At 38.6% G+C, this 16130-nt stretch overlaps 1 protein-coding gene across 7 annotated transcripts in view; it reads left to right on the top strand.

Moving 5' to 3' along the window:
- The window catches only part of DCAF8 (DDB1 and CUL4 associated factor 8), a 48147-nt gene that overhangs the window by 14372 nt on the left and 17645 nt on the right, over positions 1-16130 (top strand). For 5 of the 7 annotated variants that reach the window (XM_081306535.1, XM_081306537.1, XM_081306534.1 and 2 more), the window contains 4 exons: positions 5406-5480; positions 7803-8473; positions 9973-10113; positions 11681-11775. In XM_081306535.1, the coding sequence (XP_081162661.1) occupies positions 5432-5480; positions 7803-8473; positions 9973-10113; positions 11681-11775 (956 nt within the window). In that variant the 5' untranslated portion in view covers positions 5406-5431. The remainder of the gene's footprint in view (positions 1-5405; positions 5481-7802; positions 8474-9972; positions 10114-11680; positions 11776-16130) is intronic. The other 2 variants (XM_081306536.1, XM_081306533.1) reach the window with 1 other exon arrangement.

The following is a 16130-nucleotide window of genomic DNA, read 5'->3' as shown; positions in this document are numbered from 1 at the left end:
TTTTATTTTAAGACATGGTGTCACTAAATTGCTTAGAGCCTTGCTAAATTGCTGTGGCCTTGAACTTGTGATACTCCTTCCTCAGTCTCCCAAGCCACTGGGATTACAGGCGTGCACCACTGTGCCCGGCCTCATTGTGGTTTTAATTTATATTTCTCTAATAATGTTAAGAATTAACTCCTTCTCAAGTGACTACTATTTAGTTATAAGAGTTTAAAAATGCATTATGGTTATCATTCTTTATCAGTCATGTTTTCCGGATATTATCATCTAAAACTTGGCTTTTTTGTGGATGGGGTGGGGGGGCACCAGGGATTGAACATTGAGCCACATCCCCAGCCAGGTTTGGTTTGGATTGGTTTTGAGACAGGGTCTCACTAAGTTGCTTAGGGCTTTGCTAAGTTCTGAGAAGGGCTTTGAACTTGAAGTTGCCTCAGCCTTCTGAGTGGCTGGGATTACAGATGGGTACCACCAGCTTTGAAGAGATTTTAATTTTGATATGTCCAATTTATTAATTTTTCTTTTATGCTTGTATTCTGTTCTAAGAAACAGTTGCCTAACTGAGGGCCACAAGGTAATCATCTTTGTCTTGTTCTGGAAATTGTATTGTTTTAACTTCTACATTTAGGTCTGTGATTTCTTTAATGTGTGTGTGTTTTGGATGCTTGGGCTTGAACCCAGGGCCTTTTGCATGCCAAGCGCATGGTCTACCATTGAACTACACCCCAGCCTAGAATCCATTTTGAGTTAGTTTTTGCATATTGTCCAGTGTATGGGTTAAGGAGTTTTTGTTTGTTCCTTTTTTTTTTTTTTTTTTTTTTCCCTTCTCTTTCTTTTTTGCTTTGGATATCCATGGTTCTATCATACATAGACTCTTGTGCGAGGGAAAGTAGCCCCAGAGACGTTTGGGGCTTCTATAAAGTCCTCTTATCCAATATATAAACTCCTCTTCTGCATGGTTTTTAGTTAATATTTTATATCGTTGGCTAAAAATGTAAGGCCTTATTAAGGCATAAAAAACTAGGCCACTGGAGTTTCTTAGTGAAATTAAAATGATACCTGGGTCTTTTTTCTCCATCCTCCACTAGTTTACTCTTTAACCTTCAGTTTGGTAGGGGTTATGGCTATTTTTAGAGTACAGGCAGGAGAGCTAATCTAATTAAACTCCTCCAGCTACCTGGGGCAGTGAACTCATCAGCTTTTCTAAGCCCAGCATGGTTTGCTCTGGACTGGACATACGTGGATATTGATGAAAGTAGAAACAGTGGATTTTGGGGGTGGGGTATGTAATGCATTGAAGAATGAAGAAGGGTCAGACCGGTGATGCACACCTGTAACCCCACTGGGGGCGGGGCTGAGATAGGAGAACTGCAATTTCAAGGAAAATCTGGGCATTTTAGTGAAACCTTGTCTCAAAATAAAAAAGGATTCAGGGTATAGCTCAGTGGTAGCATACTCCTGAGTTCAATCCCCAGTACTGGGGGAGGGAGGCGTGAAGGTAGTGTGAGTTTGGGTCAAATGTCCCAAACTTCAGATTATAAGGTTGTATTTGTTGGTGAGTGCAAAAAATTCTAGAGTGACTCCTATACTTGAGTCTAGGGCACAGACACAGTATCTCTACCTGCTTTAATTTTGATAGCATTTTAAATAGCTCATAACAAAATACTTTAGACTGGTGCCTTAAACAACATAAATTCATTTTTTCAGTTCTGAAGGCTCAAAATCAAAAGATTGAAGTGCCAACATGATTGGTATCTGCTGAAGGCTTTCTTCCTCTCTCGTACATGTAAACCTTATCTCTGTGTCCTAACATGGCAGTGGGGAGACAGAACTCTCTGGTGTCTCTTATAAAGACATCTTGTTGTGTGGGCCTCAGCTGTGACTTCATCTAAACCTAATTATATTCCATAGTCTCCTTATCTAAATACTGCCATGTTGGGAGTTATTCCTTCCACATATGAATGGGGGGGGGATAGATAGAATTCAATTGTAGTTACTCTACTTTCTGCTCTAGAGTTGAACTGGTTTTGTTTTTTCATTTTGATAGATTACAGGGTCTCTAAATTGCTGAGGCTGGCCTTGAAATCACAGTCTTCCTTTCTCAACCTCCCCAGCCTGTAGGATTACAGGCATGTGCCATCACATGGGGCTTTTGATTAAAATTCATATTCTAAGAATAACAACTCATTCCAAAAGTGGTTGTGTTTTATTATTGTCATCGTATCTTGACTTTCTAGAGAAGTGGCCCCATGAAATTGGAATTAATGCACTTAAGAGATGAAAAATGACCCAGTGATATACAGGAAAAGAATGTTGAAATATCTATTAGGTATTTATCCTAGAAAAGTTATCTGAATATTTAGTGAAAATTGACAGTATATCAACACATATTGGGCGTTTATGCTCAAATTTTTCACTGAGAGAGATTCATGAAGTTTGGAGACCACTGCTCCAGAGTACCCTTTTGCAGAAGTTATAAAATAAAATTCGACTCATCTATACCATCTCTGGAATTACTACAGGTAGAGTGTCCCTTATATGAAATGCTTGAGACCAGAAGTGTTTCACATTTCAGAGTTTTTCAAATTTTGGAATATTTGTATAGACTTTAATGGTTGAGCATCTCTAATAGGATGAAAATCTGAAGTGCTCTGAAATCTGAAACTTTTTGATTGTAATGTCAGAGCTCAAAAAATTTTAAATTTTGGACACCCCCCCCCCCAGGGATTGAACCCAGGAACGCTTAACCACTGAGCCACGTTTCCAGTCCTTTTTTTTTTTTAATAGCTAGAGAAAATAAAGTTCAAAGAAGGTTCAATAGCTCATGTGAGGGCATGAAGTATGCTAAATGGCTTGGCTCACATACTGAAATCCTGGACTTCTGGTTTTTTTTTTAGTCTAGGAATGATTTTACTAAACTTTGTGGCTTCTGTCTGTTAACTCAGTGATTAAACAGGGTTGACCTAAGTTTTTTTTGTTTTTTTTTTTTTTTCTTGGATACTGAGAATTGAACTCAGGGGCACTCAACCACTGAGCCACATCCCCAGCCCTATTTTGCATTTTATTTACAGACAGGGTCTCACTGAGTTGCTTAGTGCCTCGCTAAGTTGCTGAGGCTGGCTTTGAAAGCTATCCTTGAGTCAGCCTCCCTAGCTGCTGGGATTACAGGCATGCACCACTGCACCCAGCTTGACCTAAGTATTCACAGGGTTTTTGCTTTTTGAATTTAGCAATAAATTCTAACAGCTATTTTCCTCTAAGAGAAGATTTGTTCTTGAAAGAACCTTAAGCCAGGTCCCCCCAAAACTACTCCATAACCTCTTAGTATAAGTTGAACTTCCTGGCTCCCTCTTTCCCACATCTCAGAGCTGGGTATGAATATAGTCTCTGCCTGTTCCTGACCATGGAGTTGGAAAAGCAAATATGTGTTTTAGAGCAGATATGACTCTAAAGTTCAGGCAGTTTGGACTATTGTAGAAGTTGATTAGTTTTGAGAAAGATTCTCTGGAGCTGTCTTTCTAGATTCTTATCTGGGAGTGGATAATAGTAGGGTGAGAAGTATGATACGGTAAGCAGTTTTAATTCTGGGGTAGAAAAATATCATATCCATTCCCAGTTGACCACGAGACTGTATTGCTCATACCTTTAGTTTTTAATCTTCGTAAAGTAGTACAATTATTTTCCCCATGTCATAGGACTTTTGCAATTAATATAATCAGTTTTACACCAATTATGGGGGAGAAGATACTGCTGAGATGCTAAAGAATATAAACAGAGACTATTGAGAAGGAAAAGCAAGTGCTGTGTTAGGAATGCTGTACAGAAATATACACTTCAAAGTTAGAGGAGGAAAACAGCCTGCTTACAAATGGCTCTTCACTGTATTCTTTATGTGGCTTCACATGTTCTTTTAGTTGGCATTGTCTTTTACCATCTCCCATCCAGGTGTCTTTTCCTTATATTTAACTTCAGCCCTGTTCTTGCAGTATTTCTACTCCCCAACCCTGTCCTACAGTGAGCAGTCTTTGTGCAGCTGTCTCTTGGCAGAGGATACTTTTTATGAAGCAGCATGGGTTTCTGTAGAGGAGAGTAGGGGATAAAGATAAATAAGGATGGGAGCCCGGCACAGAGGCGCACCCTGTAATCCCAGCAGCTTGGAAGGCTGAGACAGGAGAATCGTGAGTTCAAAGCCAATCTCGTCAACTTCAGGGCACTAAGCAACTCCATGAGACCCTGTCTCTAAATAAAATATAAAATAGGGCTAGAGTTGTGGCACAGTGGTCAAGTACCCCTGGGTTCAATTCTTGGTATCAAAAAAAAAAAAAAAAGATAATTGTTATGGGAATGAAAGGGCTGTTGAAAGATTAGAGGCCAGTGTGCCTGGGCCCGAAGACTGGGGTCATAATCATACTTTGTCTTTTACCAGTGCCTTTTGTCCAAGGCCCTGAAAGGGCTTAACAAAATTCTGGTCTGAATAACATTATTCTTTACTCTATGAAATTTGCTAGAGGTGGCAGTAAGGCCCTGGGGTGCGGGTGGGAATGATCGTGCTATAGTGGCACAAAGGAAATAAGCTAGATAGCCTGGTTCCTATTTAGAATTTTGCCAGAATGACAAGTCTGATGAAAGTTGTTGGTATTAGGTGAAAGTTTGCCATTGTTTAAAATGAACTGAGGTGGTTTAATGGAAATGCCCTTTTCTTTCCCACCTTTGTACATGGTGACTGTTAGTCCTAAAAGGGGGAAATTTTTAAGAGATTTTTCTTAGGAGTCTTAAATGCTCTTGAGTTCAAGTATAAGAAGCTGTGCTTCTTATATTCCTAAGTATCTATGTTTGTACTAAGCTTGAAACTAGGAGTCTGAGTGAACATAAAGCCCAAGTTCAGTAATTAACAAGAGCTTGATTTCTACTGTTTATTTCTGTATAAAATGATATTCAGAATCTGACTCACCTTTTCATGTTATGAAAATAAGAGTTTTACAGAGTTTATAGATACATATGAATGTTGCTTAAAACAGAATACCCTTGTCTACAGGATAAAGTGCTGAAGCTAGCTTTCTGTGTTGAGTTGAGGCTCTTTGCCTGCAGTACCCTGTCATTTGATTTGTGCCTGCTGTTTCAGGTTTTTGGTTCCTTCTTGTCCATCCGAAAAAAAACTGCCAGTTATTCAGTGAGTAAGGTTAAAGAGATGGCAGGTGACTTCCCCAAATATGTTCCTTTTTGGAGGGGAAAAAATCCTGACATGCTTTTCTGTAGCTGAGAAGCCCTGTTAAGCACACATAACAAAAATCATTTTTATAAAACTGACAAAGTCTACACATTGTTAAATCTCTTTGCCCCTTTTGTAGTCTTTCTGAGGTTAATTGTTTTCTAATTATTTCATTTTCTTCCTCTCCCTAATCCAGGCTGGCTATAGCAAACATCATTCAAGATGTCCAGCAAAGGAAGCAGCACAGATGGCAAAACAGACTTAGCTAATGGTAAGGGGCCAAAATGAAGGTGAAGCTATTTTTATTATGAACTGATGTGGTCCTCCCTGCAAGACATGGGAGGATTTTTGTGGGGGAAGAAACCCTTCTTGGGTTGTTTTCAATATAGGGAAACATATTATCTGGTACTTTTTTCCCTTCAAATTTTTATTTTCAGAAAATCAATAACATGTCAAGAGGTTTAGAATTCTGAAAGGCTGTACAGGTAGGCTGAACCTAGGAAATGCTATTAATGAAGGAGAAAAACAAGACCTAATTGATGATGGGAACAGGGGGATTTGGGGGAAGATGAGGTTCTTCAGTTATATTGAGAGGTCTCTTTCCATGGTAAATAAGAGTTTCTTCATTAGAGGTATTGGATAAGAGATGAAGTTACCAGGCTGGGGATATAGCTCAGTGATAAAGTGCATGCCTAGCATGTGTAAAGCCCTGAGTTCAGTCCCAGGTGCCAAAATAAAATAAAAAAATGAAGTTACAACCCTAACCAACTAGGATTGGGCCTGCCTTCCTTTATTTCCCTCCCCTCCTTTTTCACTAGGATTAGTTGAAAGGCACAGAGTTCCAGAGGGATTTAAGTTAAACTATTGATTTGGAGCTTGGTCATTAGTTTAGATCAGGGATTGGCAAATTATAACCTACAAGCCAAAGCCAGCCTGCCACTTATTTTTGTAAAAGTTTTATATCCATTCATTTATGTGGTGTCCATGGATTGTTTTTGTTCTAATGGAGTTGAATAGCTGCGAGAGTGCCATACGATCTGCAGATACTAACATTTTTGCTGTCTGGCCCTTTACAGAAGAAATTTGCCAACTCCCGAACTAGATCATGATCATTGACAGTTGTGGCCTTGTTGCTGAGTGTGTAATACATTCTGGCCCTTGTATTAATGTGGTAGGACTTTCAGAGTCTGAATTTGTTAATATTAATAATTTCTAAGAGTTTTGGTGTTTTATTTTTTCCTCTCCCCACATACTTGTTAGGTGTGGTGTTTTTAATCCCTTCTTAGCCCTTCCCAGCTCAAGTTCCAATTGCATTTCAAACTATATCTCTCTAACTTTTGAAGGATTGGAGGGTAGTGGGAATTGAACCCAGGGGTTCTTTACCACTGAGGCACATGCCCAGCCCTTTTAATTTTTTTTATTTTGAGACAGGGTCTTGCTCAATTGTTTAGGGCCTTGCTGAGTTGCTGAAGCATATGTAACAGTCTCAGCAAATGTGGTTCTGTTATTTTTCCCTTTTCGCTCCAACTTCTATCCCAGTTGGTTTTCACACTGTGCTCTCAGTTGAGGTGCTTCTATGTCACCCATCCTTCCATCAAAACAAAGCACTTGTATTGTTATGTGTTTTATATACTGGATTTTATCTAGAAGTTCCATTTCTTCAAGGATCTTCACAAATTACTGCCCTAAGCCAGATGGCTAGTCAGTAAGGTGCTCCAGTTTTAAATCCCTAAACATCAATATTGGAATATTAAACATCATATTGGAGTCAACAGCTGATCTGTCTTCCCCTAACAAGTTTTAGGTCTGGCAAGATAAAATTTGTAGTCATCTGAGGAAATATTTCTTTTTTAGTTGTAGTTGGACACAATACCTTTATTTTATTTATTTTTATGTGGTGCTCAGGATCCAACCCAGGGCCTTGCACGTGCTAGGCAAGCGCTCTACTGCTGACCCATACTCCCAACCCTCTCAACAACTTTTTTTTGTTTCAGGGATACTGGGAATTAAACCCAGGGCCTCATGCATGTTAAGCAAACACTCTGCCACTGAGCTACATCCCCAGCCCTTTTTTATTGTTTTATTTTAAGACATGTCTTACTAGTGTTACCCAGACTAGCCTCCAGTTTGGAATTCTTCTGCCTCCGTCTCCTAAGTCCCTGGGATTACAGGTGTGTGCCACTGTACCCAGCTGGAGATTTTCTTATAGACAGTCTAATTATTTGCTGCAACTAATGGATGTCTGTCCAACAGGACAGTGCCTAAGTGGTTGCATCAGGCACACTTTTGTATAATATGCCAATGCTTAGCCTCTCAAGAACTTATTATAGATTGTCCTGTAGTTCTTTGCTTTTATTGAAGTTCATGTATGTGTGTGTTGCTTTGATCTTAATTTTTTCAATTTCTGTTCTTAATAAGATTTCCTCTCAGAAGTACTCTTTATAAGCAATTATAATGGAAACACTTCGACTGAAGTTTGTTTCTTAGTCTTTTGATGTAATGGTTTCTTACAGTGGGAAATCCCTCTGATAACTATGCTAATCATGTTTCCTTATTTTTGCCTCTCACCTATTGATTCTTCATCAATGTGCAGGAAGCCTGTCTAGCAGTCCAGAGGAGATGTCTGGAGCTGAAGAGGGAAGAGAGACATCCTCAGGCATTGAAGTAGAGGCCTCAGACCTGAGTTTAAGCTTGACTGGGGATGATGGTGGCCCCAATCGCACCAGTACAGAAAGTCGGGGCACAGACACAGAAAGCTCAGGTGAAGAAAAGGACTCTGACAGCATGGAGGACACTGGCCATTACTCCATCAATGATGAAAACCGAGTTCATGACCCCTCAGAGGAAGAGGAAGAGGAAGAAGAGGAGGAAGAAGAACAACCTCGGCGCCGTGTACAACGCAAGCGAGCTAACCGTGACCAGGACTCATCAGATGATGAGCGGGCCTTGGAGGACTGGGTGTCCTCAGAGACAACAGCCCTGCCTCGACCTCGATGGCAGGCCCTCCCTGCCCTTCGGGAACGGGAGCTGGGTTCAAGTGCCCGCTTTGTGTATGAAGCCTGTGGGGCAAGAGTCTTTGTACAGAGGTTCCGCCTGCAGCATGGGCTTGAGGGCCATACTGGTTGTGTCAATACCCTGCACTTTAACCAGCGCGGCACCTGGCTGGCCAGTGGCAGCGATGACCTGAAGGTGGTAGTGTGGGATTGGGTACGGCGGCAGCCAGTACTGGACTTCGAGAGTGGCCACAAAAGTAATGTCTTTCAGGTGAGGCAAGGATTCATAATAGCAATTGAGAGAATCAGACATGAATCAGACAAATCTGAGTTGCTGCTTAGAGTGGAAGCTGAAAGTGAGTTTTGGTAGGAATTAGACATCAGGACCCTACATTGGTTCCCTTAATGACACTGAAGGCCCATGATAACTTTTTATTTCCTTGCATGTAAGCATCAGAAGCTTCATTATAGGTTCTTGAAACTCATCAGGAAGATATTATAGATGCTATGGTAGAAGGTAATGTAGTATTAAGAGCATGGGCTCTTGAACCAAACTGCCTAGATTCAAATTCTGGCCCTAACATGTAATAACTATGAAGCTGAGCAAGTTATTTAACTTGTAAGAATTCTTTCTTGCAGAAAGAATTATGAGGATTAAATAACAGTTGATAGGCTAGGAGTGTAGTTTGGTGGTAGAGTTCTTGGCTAGAATGTGTGAGGCTCTGGGTTCTAGCCCCAGCACTACAAAAAAAAAAAAAAAGGGTAGCAAAAACAATGGAAGCTAAGCACTTAGAACCATGGCTAATACTTAATAACATTTGCTAGAAACCAGCTAAGATTGTTATTATTCCTTGGAGATTTTACTCCTTTGCCCTATCCTCCATATTAATATTAGCTCTTCATCCATAAATTTGTTCTTTTTCTTTTTCCCTGTATTTCATAATTTCCTTTTCCTTTGTGGCAAAATTTGTTTGCTTTCTGAATATTTCTTACTTTCTTTTATTAGGTACATTCTAATTCACATGAGCTTTTTTTTTTTTTTGAGAGAGAGAGAGAGAGAGAATTTTAATGTTTATTTTTTAGTTTTCGGTGGACACAACATCTTTGTTGGTATGTGGTGCTGAGGATCGAACCCGGGCCGCACGCATGCCAGGCGAGCCCGCTACCGCTTGAGCCACATCCCTAGCCCCTCACATGAGCTTTTAATCATGTACTACCTCACCCTTACAGAGTCAGCTGAAATTTCCCTTTACATCAGAGGAGGTTTTTTCTATCACTCTTCTTTAACTCCTAGATGAAATTAGGTTTATTCAGCTGTATGAATAGAAAAGCACCAGGCACAGTGGTGCACGTCTGTAATCCCAGCCACTTGAAGCAAGATCGCCCAAGTTCAAGGCCAGCATGGGCAACTTAGTGAAACCCTCAGCAACTTAACAAGACCCTGTCTCAAAATTTTTTTTAAAAAGGGGGTGGCAGGGTCTGAGATGCTTGCATAGCATACACAAAGTCCTGGATTCAATCCCCAGCATTTCAAAAGAAAAAAAAATGTTAAAAAAGGCTAGGAGCAAAATTCAGTGGTAAAGCACACCTGGCTTTAATCTCTAGTATCCCCCCCAAAAAAAGGGGGAAAGCTACATCTAGCTTTCATGCAAGAAGAAAGTGTGAACTTGGGTCATCATCTCATTTTTTTCCTCTTACATTCGTCTTTTCAAATTTCTTCTTATGTATCTTTTTTTTTTTTTTTTTTTTTTTTAATTCTTAATATTCCAGGCCAAATTCCTTCCCAATAGTGGTGATTCCACCCTGGCGATGTGTGCCCGGGATGGTCAGGTTCGGGTAGCAGAACTGTCTGCCACACAGTGCTGCAAGAATACAAAGCGTGTGGCCCAGCACAAGGGAGCATCCCATAAGGTAAGAACGTCCTTACTCCAAAGTTTGTGAGTGTAAGCTAGATATGATATGGTAGCACATGCCTGTGATTCCAGCTACTTGGGAAGCTGAGGCAAGAGGATCGCAAGTTCAAGTCCAACCTAGTCAACTTAGCAAGACCCTTTTTCAAAATAAAAAGGGTTATCAATGCAACTTGGTGATAGGGCACCCTGGGTTAACTCCCGAGAACTGCACAGAATAGTGAAAAAAAAAATTTTTTTTTTTTTGAGTCCAAATCCTTTATGGATATCAGCCATTATCACCCTTTTCTCTACCCATTGTGTTCCTTTTGTTATGGTCATCTGCCTCACCTTTTTCAGTGCTAAGATTGGTTAAGAAGGGAGCAAAAAAAAAACAACCCAAGCGAAGTATATCATCCGTCAGATCACATACTTATAGCATTCTGTTGATTATATCTGCTCCTAAGCTGAGCTATGGTTGGTTTGGAGATCCTTGAAGTCTTGTGCTTTCCAAACCCCTTAAGGTTATTCTGATTGTTTTTAGAACATTTCTAACAGTCCCAGAGTGCTAGTAGTTGGTTCCTCAAATGTTAGAGCTCCAGTTTCTCTGCTTACAACTCAAACTCACAAGTTGCACTATTTCTGGAAGCCACATTTAGAGCTGTGAATATAGGCCAAATGGTCACGGTGGTAGCTAGTAAGGAACTAAGAGCTGTCCAGTCTCAGGGTAGGTATTGTGTTTTTCTATGTCATCAAAAGAGGATGGTTTAAAAAAAAAAAAAAAGATTGTACTCTCTTCTTTCAAACCCTAATATGTAGCATCCTTTTCCAATTCAGATGCTTCAGGAAACGTGAAAATCACCTATTTCTTAAACCTTTCCCCGACCCACTAGATAACTACTTTTTAGAACTAGGATGTAGGGAATGAAGCTTGGAAAAAGAAGAGAACTTGATTGCCATGTTTCTCCATATCTGAAGGCATAGAATTGATTTTTTTAAAAAATATTTTTTTAGTTATAGATGGCAATACCTTTATTTATTTACTTTTACATGGTGCTGAGGATTGAACCCAGTACCTCATATGTGCTAGGCAAGTGCTCTACCACTGAGCTACAACCCCAGCCCATGAAATTGATTTTTGAGAATGAACTTTTAAAAAAGACTGATATTCTCTTTTGGTATCTCTATTTAGATCCTTTGGGACTTAGTTAAAATTGCAAATCATCTGTCTTTTTTGAGTTGTATAGAATAAGCAGACTATGAATAGTTCACAGAATAAGAGTGAGTAGGGGGCTAGGGTTGAGGGCTCAGCAGTAGAGTGCTTGCCTAGCACGTTCAAGGCCCTGGGTTCGATCCTCAGCACCACATAAAAAATTAAAATATTGTGTCCAACTAAAAAATAAATATTAAAAAAAAAGAGTGGGGCTTAAGTTATCTCCCTTCCTAGGATTTTACAATAGAAAAAGGTAGACATTTCTCTTGCTGAGACATTTTATATGCAGCTCTTCCTAAAAGTAAAGGAGTGGGAACTAGCCTGACTATAATTCTGAGCTTTAGAAACCTTATCCCTTTTCCTTTGTCTCCTTTAGTTGGCCCTGGAACCAGACTCTCCCTGTACGTTCCTGTCTGCAGGTGAAGATGCAGTTGTCTTCACTATTGACCTGAGACAAGATCGGCCAGCTTCGTGAGTATAGCAATAATATTTATAAAATTCCATTCCTTGGCCTTGAAAATATTTCTTTTTTAAAAAATATTTTTAGTTGTAAGATGGACACAATGCTTTTATTTAATTTATTTATATGTGGTGCTAAGTATCGAACCCAGTGTCTCACACATGCTAGACAAGCGCTCTACCACTGAGCCATAGGCCCAGCCTGGACTTGAGAATATTTCATGTGTCCCAATAATGCTCGGCTCTCAGGTCCATCAGAATAGTACCTTCGTGTCTATGGTAAGAGATAGTTTAAGGTTTAGAATTCCTTACTTTTTTAGGAACTGTTTCTCAGCAGTTTGCTTTCATTTCTCAGATGGTGTTTTTTATATGTGGGCTTTAATAACTTGAACTCATCCTTTCCAGCCACTTAGGTGCCATTCATCTTATTTATAAGAAGCATTATATTAGTTTAGAGAGACAGGATCATATAAATTTTCAGTTCAGTTTATATTATAGAGAATCATAAGATAGACCTTGAAAAATATATTGGTAGCTATGGTAGAGTTCTGACATACCACAGCTCATTTGTACATGAATTTGAGACACATAATTTACGTATAAATTATTTTAATTCTGTGATACCATAGAAAAAAGCACAGCATCTTGTTTGGATATAGGTAGACCTGTCCTAGTTCAAATCTTAACTCGGGCCCTACTAGTTATGACCTATGTAATATTTTGAACCTCAGTTTCTTTGTTTTTACAAATATAATAATATCTACCCTGACTTAATAAACAGATACATTTTAAGAGATTTATAGACAAAATATTAATGCTTCTTGTGTATCCCCCATTTGTGCAGCTATTGATAACCACTGTTAGTAATTTTTAAAAAATATTTATTTTTTAGTTGTAGTTGGACATAATACCTTTATTTTATTTATTTTTATGTGGTGCTGAGGATCGAACCCAGGGTTTCACACATACTAGGCAAGTGCTCTACCGCTGAGCCACATCTTATATATATATACACACACATACACATACATATATATACCACAAGCCCCGACTTGTTAGTAATTTTGAAAACATTTCCAGACCCTTTTGTATATATTTGTGTACCTAGATATGTATATCTAGGTACACAAATATATACTGTCCTCCATAAATGGGATAATTATATGTATGCATACATGTATACTTTTGCAATTTGCTTTTTTAATATTATAATGTATTTTGGAGGTGTGTGTCAGGCTATAAAAGCCTACCTAATTTTAAGTTTCATTTATTTTTGTGTGTGGTACTAGGAACTTCAACACTGAGCTATATCCATAGTACTTTGATTTTTTATTTTGAGACAGGGTCTTGCTGAATTGATGAGGGTTTCACTGAATTGCTGTGGGTGGCCTTGAACTTGCAATCCTCCTGCTTCAGTCTCCTGAGCAAAAGCCTATTTAATTTCTTTTTTTAAGAGCTTTATAGTTACACATAGTAGTTGGGTTCATCCTGACACACTCATACATCCATGGAAATTGATTTTAGTTCATGATTTCCCCCTTTTCCCTCCCCTCCTCCTTTACCTTTCCCACTCTTTTTCCTCTACTAGACTTCCTTTCGCTCATCTATTAATTTCTGTTTGATGGGTTCTTTGTTATCCTATTCTTCCCTCCCCTTTTCTTTATTTTACTCTAACATCCACATATAAGAGAAAATATTCAACCTTTGAGATTCTGAGTTTGGCTTATTTCACTCAGCATGATATTTTCCATTTCCATCCATTTACTGACAAATGCCCTGACTTGTTTTTTCCTTTCTTTCTTTCTTTCTTTCTTTTTTTTTTTTTTTTTTTTTTTTTTTTGTAGTAGGGATTGAACCTAGGAGCACTGAATCACTGAGCCACATTCATTCCTAGCCTTTTTTTTTTTTTTTTTTTTAATTTTGAGATGGGATTTTGTCAAGTTACTTAGGGCCTTGCTAAATTGCTGAGGCTGGCTTTGAACTTGGGATCCTCCTGCCTCTGCCTTCCAAGCCACTGGGATTACACCATGCCCAGCAGTTTCGTTATTTTTTATGGCTGAGTAGAGCTCCATCATATATATACACACACACACATATACACATACATATATACACCACAATTTCTTAATCCATTCATCTTTTGACAGGCATCTGGGTTGATTCTATAATTTAACAATTGTGAATTGTACTGCTATATACATTAAGGTGGCTGTATTGCTGTAGTGTGCTAATTTTAGATCTTTTGGGAAAATACCAAGGAGTGGGATAGCTGGGTCATATGGTGGTTCCATCCCTAGATTTTTGAGGAATCTCTATACTTCAGCCTACCTAATTTTTAAACATGACATATGTGTCATAACATTGGTACACCACTGTTTACTTCATCACTGCCTTGTTGATTGATACCTAGATTATTTATTGTCTTTTTAGATTTAAAAATTATAACAAATTTCATAGTTCAGTACCAATATTAGAAAAGGGATGTCAATGCTTTTATTTTTAAAGAGATATCTTGAAAAAGTTGTCTGGAAAATAGAATTTCAACAGCTGCTTAAATGACGGAAATGTTTCAGGCTTAGGAAAAGGATATGCTGGTTATTCATATACCCTTAAGAAGACGAAGTTTGGGAAATGGTGCTGGGTATATAGTGGAAGGGGAGCTGTGTGGTGGCACAGGCCTGTTATCCCAGTGACTCAGGAGGCTGAGGCACAAGGCCAACCTCATCAACTTAGTGAGACCCTGTCTCAAAATAAACAAAAAGTGCTGGGGGTGTAGCTCAGTGGTAAAGTACCCTGGGTTTAATCTCCAGTATCCCATGCCCCCCCCGCAAAAAAAAAAAAAAATTCACAGAGTGGAAGGGAGTAAGCCTGAGTGTCAAGGGCTTTGCCCTCTAGTACAGATATGATCCCCAACTTATGATGGTTTGACTTAATGATTTTTCAACGTTATGATGGTGTGAAAATGATATAGATTCAGTAGAAACCACACTTTAAAACTTGAAATTTTGATCTTTTCCCTTTTTTTTCCTTCAACAAATAATGTATTTGAATACATTTGAATATATAGATATACAGACCCAAATAGATATGCATGTGTGTATATATATGTGTGTATATATATACACACACACACACACATAAATATCCATTTTTACACATTTGGTAAAAAATTAAGCATATTCTTCTACAGCACCCTTTATAAAGAGAGAGAGAGAGAGAGAGAATTTTTAAAATATTTATTGTTAGTTTTTGGTGGACACAACATCTTTATTTTATTTTTATGTGGTTCTGAGGATCAAACCCAGCGCCCCGCGCATGCCAGGTGAGGGCGTTACCGCTTGAGCCACATCCCCAGCCCCTACAGCACCCTTTTTATACTTAATCATATAACTTGTAAGCCAATCCCTATTCATACATCTAGAACTGTCTTTTTATTGGTTTTTTTAATATTTGATGGTATGGCTAGTGGTTAGGTATGTAAATAATTTTCCATCTTATTCTGTTGCAAATAATGCTGCAGTAAATACCTGTGTAACATACTCCTTTATGCACTTTATGAATAGCAGAAGGGACATTCCTATAAGTAGAAGTGATAGACGGATCAAAGAGTATGTTATTTTGTTAAATGCATTTTCAATTTATGGTGGATTTTTTAGGCTATAACTCCACTGTAAATTCAGGAGCATCTGTAGTAGTTTTGTAATTATCTAACTTTGAGAAGAACATTTAATCTCTTGAATATTTGTTGTTGCCAGTTCTAAGGTTGTCATTTTTTGATGACAACGAGACAGTAGCAGGATTTCCACAGGAGAGGGTAAGGGTACAGATACAAAAAAAATGATAATAAATTTATTTGATCTACTGTTTTTTTTTTTTTGGAAGAATAATGAGATTTTATCCTGTAGATCAGGTTCAGAGGGAAACTACTATTCAGCCACAGGAATGGTTGAAATTATGGCTAGAGTAAATGAATTTGGCAGATTATTGAATTTGAAATAAAATGATACAGGCAGAAAATCTGGCTGAGAGCACAAACGATGGTAGGCAGCATGGAAAGTAAAGAGGGAAAATTGGAAAAACTTTTTTCCTCCCTCCTTGGTCCTAGGGATTAAACCCAGGGTTATTTTACCACTGAGCTACATCTCCAGTCCTTTTTTATTTTATTTTAATTTTTTTTAATATTTATTCTTAAGTTTTAGGTGGACACAATATCTTCATTTTACATTTATGAGGTGCTGCCTCATGCATGCTAGACGAGCACTCTACCACTGAGCCACAACCCCAGCTCCTTTTTTTTATTTTTTGAGATGGGGAATTACTGAATTGCTGAGGGTCTCACTAAGTTTCTGAGTCTGGTTTCAAATTTG

The sequence above is a fragment of the Spermophilus citellus genome (genome assembly GCF_964194105.1).
Source record: "Spermophilus citellus genome assembly, chromosome: 9".
Lineage (NCBI taxonomy): Eukaryota > Metazoa > Chordata > Mammalia > Rodentia > Sciuridae > Spermophilus > Spermophilus citellus.
The sequence above is the reverse complement of the archived record's forward strand: the minus strand, read 5'-3'. Positions and strand labels throughout refer to the sequence as shown.